This window comes from Apaloderma vittatum, unplaced genomic scaffold, assembly GCF_000703405.1.
Source record: "Apaloderma vittatum isolate BGI_N311 unplaced genomic scaffold, ASM70340v1 scaffold2199, whole genome shotgun sequence".
Classification (NCBI taxonomy): Eukaryota; Metazoa; Chordata; class Aves; order Trogoniformes; family Trogonidae; genus Apaloderma; species Apaloderma vittatum.
This window is the reverse complement of record NW_009734426.1, coordinates 1-17,665: the sequence shown is the minus strand read 5'-3', so window position 1 is coordinate 17,665 and position 17,665 is coordinate 1. Positions and strand designations below refer to the sequence as shown.

General features: G+C 47.2%; 1 protein-coding gene across 1 annotated transcript in view; it reads right to left on the bottom strand.

The window, feature by feature from the left end:
* Nucleotides 1-15,770, bottom strand: part of LOC104279071 (E3 ubiquitin-protein ligase ZFP91-like) — a gene marked incomplete at its 5' end in the record, with an annotated part of 15,990 nt that extends 220 nt beyond the window's left edge. Inside the window, 10 exons of the mRNA XM_009876241.1 lie at nucleotides 9-285; nucleotides 633-732; nucleotides 1,237-1,336; nucleotides 1,680-1,758; nucleotides 2,267-2,317; nucleotides 5,098-5,220; nucleotides 5,572-5,664; nucleotides 6,176-6,212; nucleotides 6,465-6,680; nucleotides 15,678-15,770. Coding sequence (XP_009874543.1) covers nucleotides 9-285; nucleotides 633-732; nucleotides 1,237-1,336; nucleotides 1,680-1,758; nucleotides 2,267-2,317; nucleotides 5,098-5,220; nucleotides 5,572-5,664; nucleotides 6,176-6,212; nucleotides 6,465-6,680; nucleotides 15,678-15,770 — 1,169 coding nt within the window. The remainder of the gene's footprint in view (nucleotides 1-8; nucleotides 286-632; nucleotides 733-1,236; nucleotides 1,337-1,679; nucleotides 1,759-2,266; nucleotides 2,318-5,097; nucleotides 5,221-5,571; nucleotides 5,665-6,175; nucleotides 6,213-6,464; nucleotides 6,681-15,677) is intronic.
* Nucleotides 15,771-17,665: the final 1,895 nt, after the last annotated feature.

Genomic DNA, 17,665 nt, shown 5'->3' with positions numbered 1-17,665 from the left:
GGAAGAAGAGGAAGGCCCTGGCCATCGGTGGGTGGCACAATGGCCTCAGCATTAGTGCCCAGGATGTCGGTGCTGGTGATCAGGGCACCCGCATTGGCAGCCAGTGCTTCAGCAATAAGCACTTCGGGATGGCTCTTGGCCTTGTGGGCCACGACACTGTCTTTCTTCTCAAATTTCTTGCCGCAAATGTTGCAGGAGAACTGGTAGAAGGAGTCCGCGTCGTGCTTCTTCATGTGCCAGTTGAGAGAAGCCTTTTGCCGGCAGGTGAATCCACAGATCTCACACCTGGGAGGGGAGAAGGGGGAGATCATAACAAAGAGGCACACACACTGATAGGGACAGCAGTAGAAAAGAGGCAGCCGAGGAAAAGAGCAAGGGCTCACTGCAGCTCTTCCAGTTTTATTTGCAGACAGCTTAAGCTCCTCAGACCTCTGCTGACATGCTGCCTCAAGGAGCAGCAGAGAAGGGGTACATCAAACACTCCCTACAACTGTGTGCTTAAAAAGAGGTGAGACACCAAGAACGGGTTCCAGCCCTCTTCAGAGCTGTCCCTGCTCTCAGTGCAGTCCAAGAACAGGTGTGTCCAGGGGTCCCTCAAAATAGGAGAGCAAAAGACAGGCAGAGGTACTCACTGCAAGGGCTTCTCGCCTGTATGGATCATTCGATGAACTGCCAAGTTATGAGAACTCTTAAACGCCCGGGCACAGTACTCACAGATGTAATCCCTTTGATCTAAAAAAGCAACACCAGTTGGAGCATTACTCTCCCGTAACTTGCTCCCTTCCCCAACTCTCACATGTTGCAGGTAAAGCTGTTCAAGAAGCAGAAGAACTAGAAGTACCAGGAAATGAGCACGCACAGCAAAGGAGGAGGTGTTCCACAACACACCACAGCTGATCTGGAGAGTTAAGGAATGATTAAGACTCTCCTAAGAGCTAATTATCCATTCTGACCAATACTGAAGGACAGGCAAATTGGGATAAAGTTTTGATTGGTTTATACCTCTACAGAACCTAGGCGTGATTTTTGCCAGAGGGTAAACTCTGTATCTTGTTTATTTAGTTTCTTTGAAAGATGGTAATCTAGAAGGAAATAACACCCCGCTACTGCTGCAAGTCTACGCTGCTTGTCTTGGCTTCACTCTCCCCAGAAGTCCTAGAGGCTTTTCCATTTTTCTCCCCTGCCCTGTTCACTGACTAGAGGAGAAGTTTGTATCTATTTCCCACCTCCCTGTACCTGTGTGGTGTTTGGCGTGCCGCAGGAGCTGTGGCCGACCACAGGAGGGATGAGGACACACGTATTTTTTCTTCAGCAAGTGCTGGTACTTTATGTGATGCTGTAAAGGAAGAGTAGAAGGTTGTAGACTCTCCCTTCACATGGCTAAGAGAACAGCTGAGACACATCCATCCCAGATGGCCCCTCAGCATGCCACCAGACTCCAGTCACTGACAAGACACCCTTACACCATGAACACAAAGACCTTGATCTCCATTGAGAGAAGAAAGCCACACAAACAGGGACATCTAGCAACAGGACAGACAAAAGTGGCTACAACTGATTGTCTACCAAAGAGGTGGCATTGGAAAGGAGAGCTTCAGTGCCAGTGGAGGATTAGCTGCCTGTTCCAAACGGCCCTGCCCTCACACGTGCCGTTCAGGAAGTGAAAACTGTCAACCGACCTGCAGGTAACGTGGGTGAGCCAGGACTGTGCCGCAGCCTTCCATCTCGCAGCGGACATACTGTATCGGAGGCTTCTTCCTAAGAAGTCAGTAAGGGAATGGGCAGAGTGGTTAGATGATGCATCTGAAGCCAGGGCAGCAGCAAGACAAACGAGTGAAATGCAGTTTGCTGATGTGAGAACAAAGGTTTTCTCCTCCGATAGTCCTGCCTGGGCTACGGAGACTCTGTCCAAGGGTTCCCTCCACCCTCAGCACTACTCAGGGGCTCTCCCCAGAGCTGAGAAATCTCCAGGATCCACAAAGTTCCCAGAACCTTATTGCTAGGTGATGCCAGGCTAGGGATCAACTCAGAAGTAGGAAGAGAGGCAAGGGGCTGGTTCAGCTGGAAGAAATCAAACTCACAGCTACAGGGAAAAGAAGGAAGGAAAGAAGAGAAATCAAGGCATGCTGCTTTTTTTTTTTTTTTTCCCTTTAAGGAAGATTTCTATACTGTGCAAAAGAGATCGCTTTGAGACAATCGACATCTTCGTATAAGATGCAAGGGAAGCAAGTCTTCAGAGTAGAACTGAGAGGAAGAGCTCACTTACCTTCTCTTGGGCAGCCTTGGGCTTTTGTCATCCTTTCTCCTCCTTCCCCTCCTGTAACAGGGTCACAGAAACAGAATTGAAAGAAGCTTCTTTACACTGACAGATTTTTTTGAAGCTGTCCTGGCTTCATGGGGATAGGCCAGCCACGGCGTGCAGGCCACTAGCAGCTCTGAATCACCCAGGAGCTTGAGCCAGGAGGGGCACAAGCCAGGGCAGCCAGGCTGAGTGGGCCAACAAGGATATCCCGTCCCACGAACTTCACACTCATTAGAAAGGGGAAAGTTTTGCTGAGGACAGGGGCTCTCCCTGCTCCTCCTCTTCCTTCTCCTCCTGCTTTCCTCCATTCCTGGAGGGGCCCCCTTACCACTGTGCTCCTAAGGGCTGCTCACCCTTTTATGGCAACTGCTGTAGTTCACTGGGCCGAGTGTAACTTTGTACACTGCCTACTGGCTTTAGCAGTAATGTTATTTTTGCCATTGCATTAAATCTGTTTTCATCTCAACCCATGGGTCTCCTCTCATGCTGCAGATCCCCTTTCTCTGCTTGGGAGGGTTCACTGGGTCACAGAGCAACTGCTCTAGTTTAGCCCCAGATACACTTCTGTCTGTGTTTAGCCTGTATGATATAAAGCAGGAGCATGCTCTACGAAATACTGCAGAACTCTTCTGCGCTTTCAGGTTGCAAAGTAACACTGCACGCAGCGAGTCAGATGCTTTGGCAAGTCGGCCACCTGCTCTGCATCAAAATGCCTGAAGAATTTCTAAGGAAACGCTTCTGTAACAGGTGGGCAGGTTCCCTGAAGAAGTTAAGTATCCAGGTCTCCATACAAATTGTCTCTGCGTTTCGCAGAACTGTGACTCCACACAGAAGATTGCTCCCTGGGGAGCTGTGGTCCCCATGTTTCTGATACTCGAGTGATGCTTTTCTTCTGCTTGACATTTGGTGACATGCGACAGACCTCAAATCGCCCTGCCTCAGCCAACAGACCCTGCAGCTGCACGGCTACCTAAGCCTAGCGTACAACACATTTCTGAGCACGGCTGACTAGCTCAAATGCGTCTCAGCCCACCATTCACAACCGTGCAGATACCAGTGAAGAGGTATCCGCCCCCACAGCCCAACAGGCTGTCATTAAAAATTACCAATTCTTCTACCACTACTAAGTGAGGGAGGGCTACTTAAAAAAACAAAACCCTCGACCCGGCACCACACATTTCACGTTTTTTCTTTTTAACCTGCAACTGTCCAAACAACCTTGTGACCTCACAATCAAATGCATCCTTTTCCAGGCTGCACATCAGCACACAAGATTCTGCTCTTGTAAGTGCCTGCTGCAGACAGTTAGCAAACCATCACATCATTAAGCGCGAGCTCTAGAAAAAAATAACCAAGTGCAAATTGGAGGCAGATTCAGAGGAAAGCAACATTCTTGAGAAAGAAATGCTTCATGTGTTTTTTTTTCTCACAACCCCTCCCATTTCCTAATGCATTTTTTATAAATATGTAATTTTGCCAACACAGTCCAGAACTGCTGGTGCACCCCGTTTCTTCTGCTCTGTTAGGTACTGTTTCATACCACGCAAAACCCATCAATCTGCATGACTAGGAGGAACGAGATTAAGGATCTAGCAGCTATCTTACAGTTCTCTGAATTAACTACAGCAGCTTATACACCTGTCAAAACAAAAAAAATAATCTATACTCTGAGGAGATCCCTGCTTCCATGCAAGATGCACCTTCCCAAGCCATAACTCTGCCTAGAACATTGTGCTTGACCACGCTGCTGCAGACACGCTTACAGCAGACTGATGGAAGTGTTTTCTAGACCACACTGAGACATCTTTATTGATAGCAAGACCGCGCCAGTAACATGCCGAACAGGCACTCAGCCTTTAAGTCAGGCCTTCAGAAGAGGCACAGGTTTTCTTACGCACAAAAGTAGCACCTGATCCAAACAAGGCACCCACAAGCCTCAGAAAGCCATCTCTAACAGAGAGAAAAAAGTTCTCAAAACGTCCGCACCCTTACGCCTCTCCAACATAAATCAGCTGTGCAGCAGCTTAGAAACGGCAGGAGAAACTAAAGCAAAGGTGTGCAGAGCCCCACACCACAGACCAGCAGAGGGAGCCCCATTTGTTCCAATTGCTCACAGAAAAGCCAAAGCAGGAAAAATGTCCTTTTTGCCTCCCCTCATACTATCCCAAAGAATGGTTTCGACAGACACATAAATCGATTCCACTTCAGGTGCCAGAAGGAAAGCTTTGGTGTTCAGTTCCAGTGACAGCATACCCAAACGTTTTGAGTCTCCACTCAAAGCACTTGGGACTGACGAGGTAGCAGAAGTTTTTCATTTCTCCAAAAGGCAGGAGAACACAGCTGGTTTTCCTGAGCTCTGGTACATTAGTCCTAAATGCACAAAGCAGACACTCACCACAGGACACATACGAAGTATTCCTGTGTCTGCCCCTAAGCACACAACAGAAGAGATGCTGCCCTCTCAGACTGGCTTTCTAATACAGTCTAATCCACTTCAGACATCACAACAGAACAGATTTTAAGAATGCTCTGAAGTATTTTGCATCCTGTGACCATATCCAGGCAGGCCGACTAAACCCCAGTATGGAGAAAAATCCCTCAAGTTAAAGTAAGTCAAAATACCAACTCTTCTATGTTTCCTTGCCGAACACGTGCAAGCTACTAGGAAGCAGGGCTTCTACCAGAACAAAAGGTTCTGGAGGGAGAAGCCAACAACAACAAAGCAATGCTGTACACTAGCAAAAATGCAAAAATATACAACACACTGCTAAGTATAACTGCAGAGTTTTACTCACTTCCTCGGCGGTTCTTCATCTTCCTGAAACTCACTCTCTTCTTTCACTTCTACTTTAATCTCCTTCTGTTTCTCTTTTTCCTCCTTCCCCTTGCTAGCTTTCCTCCTCTGCTTTGGTGCTTCTCTACAAAGATACACACATAACATATTACTCCAGTACTCTTCCTCTTGTCTACTTTTTACAAAGATTTAGGCAAAAACTGGATCGAAGTTCAGGTCTGTTTATAAAGCCCCACTTGAGTATTAACACGGATTAAGGAAGAAGCTGACAGCCAGCAGGGCTCCAAGGGCTTGTCTGCTAAAGAACTGTCACAATAGCTGTAGACAATGTATGGAAAGCACTGTGCCCAGTGGAAGCTATTCCACCTTAGCTACTAGCACAGGTTTTCTTTGGGTAGAATTAAGCTCATTCAACTAAGATGCCACTTTTTTTTTTTTTTCTCTAAATGCACATCAAGTGCATAATCCAACATACTTCTCTAGGTGGGGCCTGTAAGTTTCATCTCTTGGATCATCTTTGAAGGGAACTTCTTCCTCGCTGATGAGCATCTCCTCATCATCATCACTGCTAGGAGAAAAGACGAACAGAGGAACAGCTTAAGCACTACTGCCAGAAACACTCAGGTGTCATCCCCTAGGGTGAGAAAGATGCTGTTACATAGCGCTTTCTCATGCAGCAGGAGAACCAGCTTGCACTGGCTGAGGAGCACAGTGACGTTCAGAAGAGACAGGCTATGCAGAGCAGTCTCCTCTTCAGAGCCCGCCTAACTACAGCACCTGCTCCTGAAGGAATAAAGCTACCAGGTGAAACGCCCAGACCAAATCTCACTATCCATTTCTCCACAATATCTCCTGATATCTGTAGTCCATCTGCAGTCCGGACTGAAAATGCAAAGGTCTAGGACTGAATGAAAACAGCTACTATCCCTCCCATAGATCACTTCACAGAAACATTTTGAGAAAACAAAACAACAAAAAAACACCCCCAAACCCAGGCCCTTATTTCCCCTTCTTGAGACACTAAATAGGAAGAAACACAAAACATAGGAAGAAATACCAAAAAATAAAGAATTTCCTACCCGATCCCAGCTGGAGAGTGATGCTCTTCTGTGACCACTGAAAGGAAAAGTCACCATTAGGTTTCAATCTGTGTTCGCTGCAGTGAGCTCATCTGCCTCAAGATACCTCCGTCGACATTCAGTGCCAGGCGTGCTGGTGGCAGAAGTTACTCATGACCAAGAAGCACCACACCTGCACCAGCCACAGTCTCCATATAGCTCACAAAGCTACGCCCACATCCAGCTCCCTTCAAAGGTTCCCAGGACCTGACTGTCTCCAGGCACTTTCATGCCAGGGCTTCCCACGTACCGTATTCAAGCTGGTCTGTGTTTGGCTCTGACTTGCAGACGAGCTGCAGGGAGCCAGTCTTGGATCTGGAGGCCCGTGAATTCTCAGTGTCACGCTGGCGGGCGGCGGTGGCTGACCTGCTGCTCCGCCAACTTCTGCTGGGCCTGGCTGTGCTGACAGGAGAGTCATGGCTGAGGACACCGGCAACCTCCTCCTCTTCCTTCTCTTCTTTGGGATCTGAAACACCATTGCAATCACTTTAATAATTATCAAAAGCATAAGTCCCATCATTAATTCACACTCCTCTCTGCTGCATGATGTGGAATGGCAGAACTGCCTGTCTGTTCTGATGAGGAAACAATCACTTCTTTACAGATTCGGGGCATGACTCTGCAAAGCCAGACAGGACGCAGCCCAGGACCTGACCTCAGCAAACCTTCATTTAAAACTCTCACACATTTCCTACTGCCTCTAAGTAAAGACACAAATATTTAAAGACAGTTTACGTTTCCCTCTGATAAAGGCTTGTAAGATTATTATTTGCTGGCTCAGATCCCCCCTAAGTACTACAAGACAGACACTCACAAAGCTCAGCACCTGCTTTATGAAAGACTAGCTTCAAAATTGGACCAAATTAAACGTCCTGTTTGTAGAATTCCCCAGACACATAAGTAATCAGAATTGTACACCTGGTAATAACCCCGAGGAATCTGAGCTGGATGTTTCTGGTCTTATACTAGAGCAAAAAGCAGCACAAGCATTGCTAGCCCGAAGTTTTTGAGCTCATTTATAGCTTCTACAGGTGGTTTCTTTTTGGCCAGTGGCTAGTCTCCAGATACATTTTGGCAAGCTAACAGAACTGCCTCAAGTGTGTCTGCGAGCAAGTTCAGCCCCTAAGAAAAAAAGACCCCGAACTACGCTTCACTTGATCTCACTTTTTGGTGCTTGCTGTGATGCTGGGCCTTAACGACCTCAAATGCCTTTTGAAATTTCACAAATCACATGCCAAAGAAGTTAATTCCAGGTAGCTGGCTACGCTCAGTACTCAGGTTTGCTACTGCTTTAGTACACAAAGCCACCTGCAGCACCCCACAGGGCCTGTGCTCGAGGCTAAGCTCCCATTTTAACCAAGTCCATTTACACCGCTGTCTGCTTTCAGGTGGGTTTCTGCTGCCTAAGCGCCTGCCAGCAGCACTGCTGAGATGCCTGGGACTTTATCAATCATCTGCTGGTAGAGTCAGCGCACAGTGCTCTAAGGACTGGCTGGGGAGCTCCTCTGCTACGCTGGAAGTCCCTGTGAAAAGCAAACTGCACATCAAGAGCGCAGTCAGGAAACAAAAGGACACTGTTAATCCCCTTTTACCCAGCACTTCCCAGACCACATTTGGATTCCCCTTCCAGTTTTGGACTCCCACCAAAAGAAGGTTGTCAACGTGCCTGAGCAAGTCCAGAGGGACCACCACGATGTTTCAACAGATAATTTGTGAGACGCAGCTGAGAGAAACACGCTTGTTCAGCCCGGGCAACAGAAAACCTTGGGGGGACACAACAGCAGCCTCACAGGTTACCAAGCAGCCCAAAGGCACCTGTTGAGGAGCACAGCCAGGAGATGAGGGGCAATGGTCATCAGCTGGAACAAGGAGGTCTGGCTGAGTACGGGACAGGTATTTTTTCCTCAAGAGGACAGTCAAGCAGCGGAAGAGGGGCCCAGCAAGGCTGTGCAGCCTTCATGGAATCACAGAATGGTTTGGGACAGAGGCAACCTTGACAGGCCGTGTAGTCCAACCCCCCTGCAGTGAGCAGGGACATCTCGCACTAGATCAGGTTGCTCAGAGCTCCATCTAACCTGGCCCTGAATGTTTCTGGGGATGGGACACCTGCCACAGAGTGCTGCCCCCCCTGCCACAGATTGCTCTCTGGGCAATCTGTGCCAGTGTTTCACCATCCTTGGCGTAAGAAATTTCTTCCTTGAGTCTAGTCTAAATCTATCCTTGCCCTGTCGCTACAGGCCCTGCTAAAAAGGCTGTCCCCATCTTTCTTGCAGGCTCCCTTTAAGCACTCGAAGGCTGTTACAAGGTCTGCCCAGAGTCTTCTCCAGGCTGAACAACCACGACATTCTCAGCCTTTCTTCACAGCAGAGGTGCTCCAGTCCTTTGATCGTTTTTGTGGCCTCCTCTGGATCCGCTCCAACGGGTCCATGTCTTTCTTGTGCTGAGGACCCCAGAGCTGGACAGGGTAGTCCAAGCGAGATCTCACCAGAGCAGAGGGACAGAATCAAATCACAGAATCCTAGACTGGCCTAGGCTGGAAGGGACCTTAGAGATCATCTAGTCCAACCTCCCTGTCATCGGCAGGGACGCCTCTCAACTAGATCAGGCTACTCAAATCCCTCAGCCTGATGGGCACGCTGCTCTCGATTGCATGTCAGGGCACTGTAACCTTCTGGGCCGTGAGCAAGTGCTCCTGGCTCACACCTTAGGGCTGCTCTCCAGCCCTTCACCCCCCAGCCTGTACTGACATCGGGGGTTGTCTCAGCCCAGGCGCAGGCCCTGGCACTTGACCCTGTCGAACATCCCGAGGTTCACACTAACCCACTTCTCCAGCTTGTCCAGACACGACTGGAGAAAGTCCTGAGCAACAGGATGTGAACTCTGCAGTGAACCCACGTCGAGCAGCAGGTGGGACCAGAAATAGGTAGGCAGGAAGTAACAGGACTCACATATGCTTGAGGTTAGGAATACGGCTGTCCTTGTCTCTATCACCAGGGGAAGCGTTTAGGAGATGCCTGCCTCTCCCCACTGACTGCCCAGGGACCTTACGGTTATTTTCGGTCCTGTCTTGATTACCACACTTAGCCTGGCTAAATCCAGGCCCTATGGATGAGTACAGTATTACCTCTCTCCTCTCACAAACGTCTTTACACAGAAAGTCACACTCCTCAGTCAGCAAGATTTGGCTAATGGGACAAAGACGCAAGACAAACAAGATAGAGGGAATAAATAGTGCTATTACAGATAATCAGGCTCTATTCTTCCAACAAAAAAAGGTGGTGCTTGAATATCTTGCAACTGAAAATTTTAAATTAGAAAGGCTTCAGTCAATTCCGCATTTGAAACCGTATAAACTTGTCACTAGCTCTGGCTAGCTGTATCTTTTCTGGAAAGCTCCTGTCCTCACAGAAGACACAGGGAAAAGAGATCATAGTCTAATATCCTGTCACTTCGTTTCACGTGTCATTAGTGGTGAGGACACCAGATCATTATGAACTGAGACTCCCAGAGGACTCAAGAATACATGAGACATCGTAGGTATCAAGGCACCCACAGTGCAAAGCAAAGTGAAGCACCGAGCACTTGCTTTTCAGATCAGCTGCTGCAGAACGAAACTACTGCCTTCCCGCAGCAGCACCTGCTGGCCAGCTGGCATGGGACCCAGCACCGCTTTTTGCCCAAGTCATGTTTTGTGGAGAGGGCAACAGAAGCCAGGACTTTGCAAAGTGACCCCGCCAAGACGCACCCCCATGCTCACCCTCAGCCGCAACTCTCCAATAGCAGTGTTATTCTCCACCTCACCCCACAGCCTCTGCAAAAGTTAAGTTTCAGGAACCGTGTGGATGCCCGCATGTCACAAGAAGCCATTCAATAGAGATGGAGAAAATCCATTTCCTGAAGTCCTCCTACCAATCCTTTTGATACTTTGGCTCCTGGGGTTCTTCCTACCTCGAACTCTCCCTTAAGCAAGTCACTTGATACCCAGCTGTCATTCCAGGTACTTTCACCATTCTGCCAATTCTTCCCAACGGCCTTTAAACTTAACAACATCCAGGGCAGTAAACACTTACAGATTGGAGTGATGGTACACAAGAGGCATAAAACATCCTTTAATCTTAAAATTTGTGGAGAAAACACAAGTCACCAGGAGAAGGGATGAGAAAACAAAACCTGGGAGGCCAACAGCCATGAAGTTGTAGCACTAATTGTTTAGACAACTAAAAAGACAAGACTCTGGGCACTGCTCTGCTTCTGAACAGAGCTGATCCCAGTAATGCTCCATCTCTACTCAGCATGCGAGTCAGCACAGACTCCCATCCCAGATGTGCAGCAGAAATGTATTCTTATTCACTCTAATTCTGACCAAAGCTTGCCCATTGCCTCCCACATCAGTAGATAAACTCCACCATTTGAGTCTCGATTCCCCCCTATATTATAAATCCACTTTTCAGGCAGGATACCCACAGGAACCCTCACAGACTGGGACTTGTGCTTTCTTATGCTTGTTCCTTGCTTCATCTACAGCCCCATCACTCCCCAGCCCCGCAGCATTTTCCTTGTAGGCAACTCTTCCAAGAACAGGGCACTCACTGCTTGTTTTACCACTTCCTGCATCCAGAGATCTAAGCGCACATCTGGGTAACTGTCAGCGAGTCGAGGAGGGCCTGAGCAACAAATACACACATCCCACCACCAACACCTCCCCAGCCTTCTGTCCTCATTGCCCTCTACAGCTACCAGAAGGGAGGTTGTAGAGAGGCAGGGGTTGGTCTGTTCTCCCTAGGGGAGAGTGACAGGACAAGGGAAAACGGATTTAAATTGCAACAGGGGAGGTTCAGGCTGGATATCAGGAAGAATTTCTGTACTGAAAGGGTTGTCAGCCATTGGCACAGGCTGCCCAGGGAGGAGGTTGAGTCACCGCCCCTGGAGGTGTTTACGACAGGGGTGGATGGTGCATTGAGGGGCTTCGTGGACAGGGCCGAGACAAAGGCTGGACTCGATCTTCAAGGTCTCTTCCAGCTGAAACTATTCTACAATTCTACGAAAACAAAGTCTCAGGCACATTATCAACTACCCATTGCAAAGAGCAGAAAGTAGAAGTCCAAACCAACTGCTTTTACTTCCCGAAGCAGCTCCTTCATTACAGGACTTGCATGACCATGCTGTGTCTGTCCACCACTCTCCTTCCAGCCCTGTTCCCCCGACAGTTTGTGAAGGCAGCGGCTACCTTGCTCCGTATTTTGGGAAAGATAAGTCAGTAGCCAGGCTGAAGACCTGAACTGCTGTTCCCTGCCACAGGAAGCGTGGGCAGCAGTATCACAGAATGATGGATTACCAGGTTGGAAAGGACCTCAAGGATCATCTAGACCAGCCCTTAACATCCGTGCAGATGCCATTTCACAAACTCGGCAGCACTGCTGGGAGATCCTGCTGTCCTTGGGTGTCACTGGGGACAAAGGACGGAGACCCTCTGGAAGCAGAGCCACGTGCTGCTGCTGCTCACAGCACAACTTGCAGTCTTGGCATAAACCAGCCTTTTAGAAGCGGTGCACCGCTATGCACCAGTCCTGCGACACTAGCAGCTCGAAAATCCACTCAGTCCCTCTCAGAAGTGGCAGTTGTTTGGTACTCCACATTTGCTTTTACTGGGCAAACCTGCCCAGATGTTCAAGCTTTTATTCACCAGCCCCCTGTAAGCCCACAGCTCAGCGGTCAGCTGGCTGCACTCAGAGATGCCTCTTTTTTTTGACATCTCAACAGTGACGGCACTCCATGCCACTTTATCCTTGATGTATAGAAAAACGAAACTTTGAACTGTTACAAATTAAGTTTGTTGATTACTAACAAGGATTTATAAAGCACTTGAAAGCATCTTACTAATGCTGCAAAGGAGAAACTTTCCAAAAACATGCGTGTACAATTAAGCAAAAGAAAAAAAGCCTATGGATTAAGCTACAAAACAACTACTATGAAAACAAACCTACCAAAACATACACAGATCTCGGACTGTGACTTAGGTTCAACGTAGTAACCATACAACAGATAAGGCACTAAACATACAGTTTTATAATGGCACAGACAAAAACAAGATTCGGGAAAATAATCTTCATGTAAACCTCGACCAAAACACCCTCCTCGCGCCCAAAAGGTCTGTGAAACTGTGTGTATGGGACACAGGACAATCCTCTCAGGAGTTGAAGTAGGTTTGGACAATCTAAGTTATTTAAATACATCACACCTTTATAAGGTTTGACTTTAAGTAATGACATTTCTCTCTCAAAACGTCGAGGAAGATCTAAGCAAAATAGTCCCTATCAAAGAAACAGGAAGCTTTAAAACATAAACAAGGAGGTATAATGTGAACTATCCATGGCTATAAAATCATTTTGTACAACTAGAATCTTAAAAGTTTTCTACCTTTTTTTTTAATCTGTGAACTCTTACACGTTTCTTCTAGCAGTCAGAAGTGGACTGCTACAGAGCAGGCTCGTATTTCCCGCTCACTTCCTTTCACAGCTCTTGAAGAAACAGCTCTACGACCTCCCCTCTCCCCTAAGCTTTTGAATTGCAGCTGGAAAAAATCATTTTGTACAACTAGAATCTTAAAAGTTTTCTACCTTTTTTTTTAATCTGTGAACTCTTACACGTTTCTTCTAGCAGTCAGAAGTGGACTGCTACAGAGCAGGCTCGTATTTCCCGCTCACTTCCTTTCACAGCTCTTGAAGAAACAGCTCTACGACCTCCCCTCTCCCCTAAGCTTTTGAATTGCAGCTGGAAAGCCACTGCGGTGGGAGAACGGCGGCAACACCAGCCACCCACAGCGTGCCTTACAGTAGCCTTGTATGGAAAGACTGGTGGGAAAATCAGAAGACTGGCGGGAATATCACAGAATGAATCCCAAAGATAGTTCTCCACGTGTAAACATCAAAATATCACACACACGACTGCTTCTAACACACTGTTTCTGTAACGGCGTATGAACAAGTATGTAAATATGGCTCGCACCATCCTCCAGTCCACACTGTGCAAAACAACTTTCATTTGAGAAGAGACTTCCAAGGAGGTGACTCTCCAGGCACAAGGCACTACATCGAGGGAGGTGATTTCGACCCTCTACTCTGCCCTTGTAAGACCCCACCTGGAGCACTGCGCCCAGCTCCGGAACCCCAACACAAGAAAGCCAGGGAGCTGTTGGAGCGAGTCCAGAGGAGGTGAGAGGGCTGGAGCACTTCTATGAGGACAGGCTGAGAGAGCTGGGCTTGTTCAGCCTGGGGAAGCGAAGGCTCTGGGGAGACCTTACTACAGCCAGTCTGCAGTAAAGATAGGGGAAATCTCTTTATCAGGGCCTGTTGTGACAGGACAAGAGGCAATGGTTTTAAACAAAAAGAGGGTAGATTAAGATGGATATAAGGCTGAAGTTGTTCACTGTGAAGGAGAGTGGGAAGACCGTGGCACAGTTTGCCCAGAGAGGGGCTGGAAGCCTCATCCTTGGAAGTTTTTAAGGCCAGGCTGGCTGGGGCTCTGGGCAGCCTTATCTCGTGGGGGATGTCCCTGCCCATGGCAGGGGGCTGGAACTAGATGATATTTGAGGTCCCTTCCAATCCAAATCATTCCAGGATTCTGTGACGTCTTTTGGTCACAGCTTTAAGTAAATAAATATGGCCCTGTTCTACGTTTCCAACAAACTCTTCTTTCCACCTTTTAACAGCGCAACCACACAGCTGGGTACCAACATGCACTTAAAGAATTACACTGGATCTCATAGTTGCAAAAAATGCAAAGTTGCAGGAGGAAAACACGCAAGAAAAATACCTAGCATCAACACGGGTCCACATGAAGTGTGTTTCAGCTGCGTGACACAAACAGAGCAACATCAGACACGGAAGCTCAGTAATCTGAGCGTTCATTCACAGCGTATTACATTCGTACAAATTCTTCTAACCCCACCCTCTTTCTTCTTACTGCAGGAAAAGTAATCTTCTTGCAAGCTGCAGCTCTAAAACTGCAAAGACAAAGCATATAGCATTTTTGAAACATGGTAAGGCAGGGGCTCTTCCACTAAGCACCAACCTGGCATCTTCACACTCAGTCACTGCTCCAACACTCCCTCCAGAACAGCTACACAACCTGTTTTCTGAACTACAGATTGAAAGATTTCGTTCAACCTCTTAAAAATGGTTACTGAACAGCCAAGGTAAAGTCTTACAAAGAGATAAACAGTCAGAAACCGGTTTGAGGGTAAAATTAAATCAGAAAACCAGGGTTTCTTTGACTGTTAACGTGACTTTAAGAGTCACAGTAAGCACTGAATTTTCAATCCAGCGACGGAAGGACACAAAGTGCATTCATTAACTCTGTATTCCAATAACTAAAACTATTCAGGCCTAACTAAAATGAAAATTGTTTCCAGAAGAATATACAGTGCAACGGGAAGTCAAATGTGAATTACACTACACAGCCTCACTCTAGCTACATGGATTCATTTATAAGTCAAAATTAAATGTTCTACTTATGTAACTACTATGTCTAAAGAAACGCATTGGGAAAATATTGCAATTGCATGACTAAGCAGACAAGACAGGAAATACAGTCAGTACGGCTGACTTTGCAACTGCCTTCCCGCACGCTAATACGGTAACAACTGCACACTAATTCTGTCACGATACACATCTTTGACTTTAACCTTCCCATAAACTTCCCATCAGACCCGCACGGTCAGACCTTTGTGCCTCTGCTCCCGACCTGGCGAGCAGAAAAGCCCTCTGACCCCACGGCGCTGTACAGAAGAGCGTAAAACTCGACAAGACACTTGCACTGTTACAGCACCTCGGTTATAACCAATAGCAGAAACTTGGCTGTGATCACATCCGTCACCTCTGATCTTCTTTACCAGTTGCAATATCAGAATATCAGAATATAATCCCAAACATAAGGTAACGAAGCTTACTGAGCACACTTCAGTGCAGGAAGTTTTTCACTTGTCTGACAGACACGCAGATATGCCACCAGGGACACCTCACTTCCACAGGCGGTTTTTCCCCGTACACTGTGCCCAACAGCTACAGCCGAGCTCACGCAAACTTAATATTCTAAACTAGATCTAGTATTCTATAGTAAAGTCTAACAGTATAACGCAAGTCACCACGCAGAATCCAACAGTGTGTCAGAACTCACACCAGCCAATACTGGCACTAGATGGAAAGCCTTCACCAGATCCCCTGAGCAGTTTTACTGGATTTCTTCCTCAACCCAGATCCACGCAGGGGTGAAACGATGAATGGTGTCTCACCATCCAGAGTTACAGGGCACTTCTGGCTACCACAAACCCTGCTGTGCAAAGAAAGCTGCAGTTTGCTTACACCTCATTAGGCTTCTGCAAACATCTTATGCTGAAGGCCAAAGAGTGGGGAGACGGAGGAATGCTGCCCCGTCGCACATGGCACAAGCTGTCCGAGGAAGATGCCTTCTTCAGTCTGTTTCTGTGTCTTCCCCAACAAGCCCAACTGTGCAGCTGGGACACAGAAGTGCAGTTTTCTTACTTCCACATTTTTAAAGACTAAGAAACAAACCAAAAAAATCACCAAAACAGATTTCCTTTGGACTTCTCAGTGCCAATCTCCACACAAACATTCACACCATCCATTTTAGCAGCAAGTCTAACCATAAAGAAGAGCCCAGGAAGTTTAATAAACACTTTTTCTGATTCTCACAGTCAAGAACTGCTGAATCTCTCAGTGCCAAAAGGTAAAGTCTAAAACAGCTGGAGTGCAGAGAGTCAACAAACTCGTGAAATTTCAGACTGACATCTACCATTGCCAAGCACATCTTAAGAAACTGCGATAAAAATGGGACCGTTCTGCCTGTTCTCTACCACTACCACATAAACATTTCTGCTTAAGGGTATCCAAAACTCTGGGAATCGCCATTAAAATGTGTTCTTAACACTATGCATGTATTAAAGGACAACACTAAGCCCTTTTACGTATTTTAGATACTTTGCTTTGACCCTGAAGGCTGAAGCTCTTCTAATACTCTGCCCATCCTTTATGTGGTAAGGGGTACAAAGACACAAGTTCGGTTAATTCTGCTTCGGTCTGCCAAAATACACATTGCCAGCTAGAACTGTGATGGACTTTTAACACCCAAATGGAATAAAGCTATACACTCATAGGAATAAAATTAAAGAGCTGTAGAACCACAAGAGTAAAGGCAGCCTTCAAGACACAACTGCCTGCAAACAAGAAGTGAACAGCTCCGACAGAAAGGTGAAGTCATTTGCACAGGTGTATGACCGTCTTTCCTCACTATTTCATTCTGTGACAATTCTCTAGTTCCAGATAAAAAAAACACTACAAAAAACCTTTTACTCAGAACCGTTTAAGGAATCATCACCAGGTAAGAAGCAAGAAGCTGTTAAAACAGATGCACAGAGTTCACAGAAGAACAAAAGCCGCTCCCGGTTGCAGCTCCCCACAGTTGGGGCTTTCTTCATTGGACCCCTTAAGCTACTCTATCCCCTTCAAAAGCTTTCCCTTTCATGCCTGACAACAGAAGGAGAAAAAAAAAGACAAAAAAGAACCATCATTGATTAAAGGCAGAAAAGGGCTGGTGTGAATATTTAAATACTCTTATTTCCCCGTATCTTTCACATGTTTCTTGAGGACCTACATCCGTATTTGTGACACCAGCAGGACAGATCCAAGCCCAGGCTCTGCCATGCACTCGGGACTGTGGCATAACCAGGGCTGTCCGAGTGCGGTGCAGTGCGGACTCACCTTCCGACTGCGAAGTAATACCCTAGCGGTTATTTGGGAGAATAAGTTTTTGCACATCGGGCACATGCGAACATTAGCAGCAGCTTATCACAGTTCCACAGTCTTGAGAGAGACCTTGGAAAGAAACTGCATGCCATCAAGCCACAAAACATTCTTTGATAGGAAGATCCAATGGATTGCTTGGCTACTTTCATAGGAAAGCCCCGACTTTCTGGTTGGAATAGAACAGCAGGAGTAATTCAGCTCTTACCTTTACCAGTTGCTTTATCTGTGCACCTGAAAAAAATACAGAAGGCAAGCATGAGAGACAGCTTCTATGGTATGACAGCAGAAATGAGAAACTGAATGATGTGGAGAACAAGCCCCAGTTCCCTGCCCTGGACAGAACCGTTGCCTTATTCTCAAACTGCTGGTTTAAACCTCTTATACCAACACGTATCATTCCATCTAGGGAAAGCCAGGTGAACAGTACATAGTAATACACAGCAAAAGCCCAGCCTTGCCGGTAACAGCCCAAAGCAGAGGGACACCCTCGTTGGACCGGGGCAGACGAGCCACGGTTCCCAAACGCTCTGAGCGTGCACGTGCACGTGCACAGTTCGCTACTTCTGAAATAAAGCAGCGACGAGATGCAGCCACCTCCTCACGGGGAAATAAACCCCGCTACCTCCTTCAC